The sequence below is a fragment of the Monopterus albus genome, unplaced genomic scaffold, assembly GCF_001952655.1.
Source record: "Monopterus albus unplaced genomic scaffold, M_albus_1.0 scaffold105.1, whole genome shotgun sequence".
Classification (NCBI taxonomy): Eukaryota; Metazoa; Chordata; class Actinopteri; order Synbranchiformes; family Synbranchidae; genus Monopterus; species Monopterus albus.
Window position 1 is genome coordinate 2,009,316 of NW_018127985.1, and position 7,282 is coordinate 2,016,597.

The 7,282-nt window shown below is 40.5% G+C and overlaps 1 protein-coding gene across 2 annotated transcripts; it reads right to left on the bottom strand.

The window, feature by feature from the left end:
• Positions 1-929: 929 nt before the first annotated feature.
• Positions 930-6,582, bottom strand: rdh8a (retinol dehydrogenase 8a). 2 transcript variants are annotated; one of them, XM_020610215.1, is made up of 6 exons: positions 6,201-6,582; positions 4,074-4,235; positions 2,921-3,100; positions 2,524-2,617; positions 1,976-2,159; positions 930-1,831 (listed from the first exon to the last, which is right to left on the bottom strand). In XM_020610215.1, exons 1-6 carry the CDS (start codon positions 6,304-6,306, stop codon positions 1,604-1,606), a joined length of 954 nt encoding a protein of 317 aa, XP_020465871.1. In that variant the 5' UTR covers positions 6,307-6,582; the 3' UTR covers positions 930-1,603. The 2 variants fall into 2 exon arrangements, with proteins under 2 accessions (XP_020465871.1, XP_020465872.1); XM_020610216.1 differs by lacking the exon at positions 6,201-6,582 and adding an exon at positions 6,055-6,156.
• Between the last annotated feature and the right edge of the window lie 700 nt (positions 6,583-7,282).

The following is a 7,282-nucleotide window of genomic DNA, read 5'->3' on the forward strand; positions in this document are numbered from 1 at the left end:
CTGGCCAAGCTATACAGGCCTCTGCCGGTGTAGACCAAGGAGTCCTGGGCTGATGGGCTGAGGGGGCCAGCTGGAGAGGGAGGCTCAGGGCTGTGCAGTGTGTCTGAGGAGCCGTCATTAGGGTTCACCCCTCCTCGGGGATGGGAACCAGGTCACATTCTCTCACACAGCACAAAGCAGTGTGTGTGTGATAGGGAGGGGCTTTGATGGGGTGCAGGCCATGACCTCTTTATATTCATCAACAGATTGCTAACTTGGCCTATAGACATGCTCATATAACACATTCACACACACTCGCCTGCATGCAAACACATACTAATGTGTGCGTATGTGTACACACATGCACACTCACAAAAATGCAAATTTAAAAACAAGTACAAGCTCTGCAAGAGGCCTGATATGTATTTTTACCTGAACATGGTCCCAACAGCTTAAAGAATCTGTTGGCTGAGACACTGTTAACATGAAAATTTTCAACAAGGCATGAAAGAATATATCTATTCTTCCAAATGAATCTTTCAAACAATGATGAACTGATGTCAAATATTATAGGATGAAACATATATAGTCACAAATCCAATAAATTAAAGAAATCTTCTTGTAAAAAAACATTATGGACAGTGCCAATCTAAATATTTTAATTATTAAATTCTATTGCACTTGTCTATCTCAGGCCACTGAGGACAACTTTTGTTACAGGTTAGCGACAGAGGGTGGGGGGGAAAAAACTGTAAAATACTGCCCCCTCTTGGTACCTGAGAAGTCCTGCACACAGAAACCTTGACAGAGCTGTTGGAATCCATGAGCATTATTAGCCCAAATAGTCACATTTTGTTATTTCTTTTAAAAAAAAAAAATACAGTTGAGTGTAAATCAGAATTTTTTTTATTTTGAAATCAATTTGCAAGATTGAATATATCTCACCTGCCCCTTTACAAACTTTTAAAAACCAAAAATATTCAGTTTATTAAAAGATTAAAATATGATTCAACAGCAGTTATGACCATGAGAACACTATGTTAATGCAAACATGAAATTATTGGCACAATGCAATAAAAGCAGATATATTCTTTCTGACTCAATATTACATTTATAACTTTAGTGAGCCTGAGTGTAAACATATCGAGGCTACAGGTTATAGCAATATTATTTCTTTATAATTTATTCTTTGTCTCTGTATTTGAGTTCATCTTTTTGTGCTTTGTCTGTCCATGGAACGCATATCGCTGTCAGTGGGTTCTTTTTCAAGCGAAATAGACATCAAACCACTTAGATCTGATCAGCTCCTCCCATATACAGCATCAATAACTAAGGCATGGCCTCCTCTTTATAGTGTGCTTGTACAATAATCAGCTGTGCGTGTTCTGTTTTTGTGAATGCATGTTTCTATGAGAGTACATAAGGTCGTCCTGCATTCAACATCTCTGTGACAAACTAGTGCAATTGTGCATGTTGTTTGACAAAGCTTATTATGGTAGTGTCTTCGAAAGGCACCTTCTCTCTCCAGGTTATTGGTTCTCATCTACCTGCTTAGTCACAGACCTCACAAAAAGGCAGTAGAAGCTGGGAGGGTGAAGGTAAAGGGCAGCGCTGCACAGCCTTTTCAGTTAGGGGAGATCGTGCGTCTACGCAGGCAGCTGCATGTCAGGCACTTGAGGATGCTCATGGTGATGTGCATGAGAGGACCAAAATTGAAGAGCAGGTTGTAGAAGGTGTTGACAGACAAGCCACCAGTCTCGTCTGCGTACTTTAAGGCCACGATGGGTGTGTAGAGGTTGTTTGTCAGATTCCTAAAGCGGGGGCTGCTGGACTCAATAACCTTCTTTGTGCACTGGAGAGAGGAGAAACATCAGATTTCAGTGCTATGGAGGCTGGTTGAATGTTTGTACTATTTAGTGATCACAAAAACACACCATGGATTTTTGAATCCTGAGACAGGTTCAATAAAATGTGAGTTAGAAAACGGTTCCCTTACTTTGGCTATGTCCTCTGGTGTCTGGCCCATGGCTTCAAAAATATCTGTGGATGATGGCAGGTAAACATCTTTAAAATAACGCACTGTGTCTGCATCTACTCCTGGATACTCCATCTTAGCCACATCCTCCATCATCTTTGTCTCAAACTCAGTGTGCACTGGGCCAGGCTCAATCATGGACAACCTGAGCGGAGGCAGATACAGGAAGTTCTGTGAGGGAAACTCATCACCATGTTGTCTGCTTCAGCTATTAAGTTTGCAAAGGGAAACTAAAGCACCTGGTATCCAAAACTGAGCAAACACGTACTGTAAACCCGAGGATAGTTGATTCATTTAGTAATTGTTTTGTTTTTAATTTTAAATTTCTTAATACTGACAACTGTTTGTCTCAAACACAACCACCTGGATTTTTAGTTTTGTTTTACTTGTGTGCTCGATGTTGTAATTTATGAGGCTGCCATCCTGGCCAGGTCTCCCTTCAAATGAGGGATGCAAATTTCAGGGGGATTGCAGCCTGGTTAAATACAAATTCAATAAAATAAATCTACCGTATATTGAACTTCATCAGTTGAACAGCCATACTCTCACAGAACCCTTCCATGGCAAACTTAGAGGCAGTGTAAACATCATTGAACACCACTCCTGATCCAAGAACAGAAACAAGGAGATAAAGGACGGCATAACTTTTCACTTTTCACACTGCTCATTATCAACAGACATCATTCAAACATCAGTCAAAAAATCATTTACACATAATCAGTAATCAACCACATAAACAATTAGAAGTCAGATAGGACAATTTAAGGACAGGATATAATGTGAAGCTATTAGAAATATATCACCTGTGAAAGACTGTGATACAAGTTTTAACCAAAAACAAATACTCTTAGCATTTCTTTTGGACACACACACACACACACACACACACACACACACAGGTCATACCCTGAAGACCCATAACACTGCTCATGACTACGATGTGTCCTGAACGCCGTTTCTTCATGTCTGGCATCACTTCCTTGATCATGCGAACCACACCAAAGAAGTTGGTCTCGAATACTCTTTTCATCTCCTCTATGCTGATGCTTTCTACGGGTCCGAGCAAACCCACACCTGCATTGTTGACTGAAATACAGAGACATAGATGACACAAATAATACAGTTATCAAACCTTTTACATGAGACTTTTTAAATACATAGACCCCTCATTTGAGAGAATAGATACAGTATTACTTAGCATTGCCACCAGATGTCAGTGTGTGACAAACACATTGAGGTGTGATGTGACACCAGTCCAGGTTGACAGGCCTCGGGGTCATGACTAATTAGGTGAAGAGGGTGTAATGTTGGAATTAAAGTCAGCTGGAGGCAGGTGTTAAAACAGAACCTTAATCCAGACTAATTGAAATCAGATTAACCTGACAACCTACAGTTTACTGTTCTCATAGAACAAAACGTCACTGATCAGTACCAATGAGCCAACATTAAGAAAAATAACTAACAAAAGAAGGTGTCATGACCAGATGGAAATACAGGCTTACCTTCAATACACAGTCAGGACTTCAGGACATACAGTAACTCTAATCGATATAGCGGTCCTTTCTTTTTTGTGTAGAAGCTATCTGCCTATTGGAATTTCAAAACTCTTCTGATCTCCTCGTCTGACCTCATCTGTGTCAACCACAGAACCATGAAGGACAGTTCTACATATGAGTAGCTACTGTTTCAAGAATCTCCAAAACCGTTGTCCAGTTATTACAGTAATAACACTGAACTATGATATTGTGCTTTTTACTTGACAAGTCTGTTAGATTTCTTACTGTTACTCTCTCCTGTGTAAAACACATTAATGTTTGTATTAAATGCAGGTTACTACAGAGAGAAGTCTGAGTGAGGGTATCATAATGAACAGGCTGAATAAGGACATCTGTAGGTTATATACTAAAACTATTTATCTGTTCCAAAATACATAATAAAAGCAAAACACATTTATACATGTGTTTATCCACATGCAGGAGATGGATAAAACACCAAATTCAAATCTGGATATTAGTTCAGATCAGAGGTATGGGCCTGTTTTCAGACATAACTCACTCACTCAGGATATCAATATGGCGGTCCTTAACATTGTTAACGCACTGCCTGATGGACTCATCACTGCACACATCTAGCGGAAGCAATATCAAGGTTTTGCCATATGCATCTCCTGCTGCCTCCATTAATTTGTCCTTCTTCTTCAGGTCCCGCATGGTGGCAATGACTGTAAAGGAAAGAGAGACGTGGAAAATATTATTAAACTTATATGATGAGCCTTCAAACTTTACGAGAAGCTCTTTATTATTACAAGAAAATGTTTCTATAAACATATAGTAACAAACTGGAACTCAAAATTGTTCTACTTTTCATTTTCACATTATATTATTTGATAAGGGAATAAATTATCAATAATTATTTTCTGTACTTCAAAAAAAACCCTTGACCAGCGATGACAATGATTAATAGACACACTGTAACTAACACACACGCGCAGTTGAGACAGAGTCAGACATGCAGGTCAGAGTTCCTAGAAAAGACTACGCCTGGATTGATTTCCTCTGAACTTTAGCCGCTGGGCAACATTAACCTGCAAAAGCACAAGGATCTATCATGATTAGTGACAGCAGCTATCATCAGTAGGCTTGGCTCTCATTTCTTCCATGTTCTGTGTTCTGTTTACTGTACTGCCAGAGAAAAGAGATATAATACTGTTGCCCAATCGAAATCAGTGAGGGTAAACAACCTCTTATTCACACGTACTGTTCATCTAAATCTTCTTGTTGTGCCTGATAAGCCTCGCCTGATACTTGTTTGAACAAAGACTGATTTGGGTAAGTAAAGGGCGGGTGGCTCTGCGATTACTGATGTAATATTTCATGAGCACAGTCTTGAAAGTAGACCCATTTTTGAGAATGTTGCAGTGTAATGCAACATATCTTGTGCATTAATGATGCAAAGAGATTTACAGTATGTAGTGGTAAAGAAGTAAACAAGAGGTACATTGTTCCTCTGGCTCCTTTGGCAGCTTAAACGTTCTTGAATGAACCACACTGCGTTGCACACACAGAGAGGTCTTGTTGCAACTTAATATAACTTTATGCACAATGCAATATTTAATCTTTGTTGGATTTCTTAAGCCTTTGGGAAAGCAGGTCACTATGTGAAAGAAACATCTGCTCAAACCAGAGGTAAAGGAGTGGTTCATCACTTTTGTTTTTCTCATGTATTTCACTGTAATAAATCCCATCAGATTCCAGTGCCCCCCAGAGAAAAGCAAAACTTATTTTGCACAGTTGTTCTTAAACTGGCTCCATTACTGAAATTGGCTAAAATGGGTTTAATTACAGAATGTATAAGATAGCTACCTTACACACTGACTGTAGGCCAACAGCTAATTATGTAATTCTGCATAAAGTCCACAGCAAAATCCTGTCACAAGGGAGTCTTGAGGACAAACTCCTACCAACAGGATGGGGTGGGAGTGTAGTGTAATTCTTTTTGAGGCTCCATGACATATGTTTTGGTCCCCCAATTCCTAGAGTGACATTAAAGTTGGCTGGGAAGCAGGAGAGGAGATGCACAGCCCAACAATGGCAAAGTGGGAGCCCGTAACTCCACTGTGCACCAGTGAAGACTTCAAACAAGGCCCTTGCTTTAGAGTGAACCCTGCTTGTACAGGTCTCAAACTTTGTCCCCCTTTCAACACTAGCTCCAGCGAGGGGACTATAGGCACATTAGACACGGCACTAAACCGGAGCAGGCGGTCTACAATTCACTGCGATAAAAGGGGCCTTTGTGCAGGAGAAGTCACTAGAAACAGAACTGACAAGACTCCTTTTATGATTCCGCCTGGCAAGCGACAGCCCTCCAGAACCATACCCTGGAAACTGCGCTTCAGACGTGAACAGTTAAGCCAAAGGGGCGACAGAGTCCCAGTCCTTACAAAAGGATATGGATCCAGTATCACTAGGGTTAGCTATTTCAGTGGACACTGCACAGAATCCCTTCATGCTTTAGGACGAGCTGTTGCGCATGAAACTCACCCAAACTTTGTGCGTAAATGACACTTGGTGCAGAGCTTTGCAGGGAAAAGTAAATACTGAATAGCTGTTTAAAGCAAACCACACTATTATATGTTTACGTCTAATGGGTTCGATCAAAATAACAATGTAGAAGAAAGTGCATTTACCATGGTAACGCTTGTTTTCATCTTTGGCCAGCGTGACGGCGATTCGTAACCCGATGCCGGAGGAGCAGCCGGTGATCAGCACAACTTTTTGGCCGCTATTCGCCATGACTTGTCCGGGAAGGCGCTGTGTTTTTCAGCGGTCTTCTGCTCCGGGTGGTCGATGCCGAAGGAGCTACCGATCCCCGGACTTTAAAAGAGTAAAGCGGATCACGCAGCCATGTGAGCCTCTAATTCAGTCACATGTTCCACAAAAGCAGTAACCAAAAAGATGTGGCATTGCAAACACCCTTTCCTGACAAGATTTTAAACTTGATAGGTGCCGCGTGCCCTGGAAGTGAAGTTCATTCCTTACAAATGTGTGGCAGTGCATTGCGCGCGTGCGTGTTATAAAGGGGGCAGTGCTTATTTGATTTGCGAGCTGGTGAGCGCAACAAGTAACTGTACTGTGCACTAGTTCACGTCGCCCAGTGATTTTTCATGCCTACTGGTATTTCTGGTTCACTACAGTATTACAGTTAATATTAGGACTCTCACTGTTTATGACAACATTCTGAACCCTATTATTTTAATATTATATATTGTAATTAAATGTTTTTGTATAAACAAGTGAGCTCTGACGTATTTGAGTACACGTGATTCCATAACAATTATTATTATTATTAGTAGTAGTAGTATTAGTAGTACTGTTGTTGTTATTATTTTTGTTTTTGCTGTTGCTCAAATTAGGGGCCTGTTTTTCTGCACTGGCTGATTTATTTGGGAAAGTAGTCACTTTTGGAAGGTAGTGAGGCTGTGCTGTACTGCCATCTGGTGGCAAGAACATGTGCAGCACACTTAATCCATGATGCATAATACCTTATCAAATGAGCACAACTAATTCCACTGCTGGATTATCTAATAAAAATGTGTTATAAGGGACTAAAGTACCTTTGATTAGATTGCAGAGCTGATTTTTTTTTCCTGATGAAAAGCCATAGTGCAGTTTTCAGTCTGTTTATGTTTGTTGCTAAGTGTGATGCAGCAACATGCAAACTGCAAAAGGTGTAGTAGATGGCCCTTATGTTTTCCATTTGCTGTAATAC

What these genes read in the sequence shown, in the direction of transcription:
- rdh8a (XM_020610215.1), bottom strand. Translation starts at nt 6,306, where the DNA reads ATGGCGAATAGCGGCCAAAAAGTTGTGCTGATCACCGGCTGCTCCTCC. An exon ending in CAGTGTTATGGGTCTTCAGG is followed by an intron (nt 2,618 to 2,920) that starts GTATGACCTGTG and finishes TTCTTGGATCAG; the next exon opens with GAGTGGTGTTCAATGATGTT. An exon ending in CACCAGAGGACATAGCCAAA is followed by an intron (nt 1,832 to 1,975) that starts GTAAGGGAACCG and finishes TCCTCTCTCCAG; the next exon opens with TGCACAAAGAAGGTTATTGA.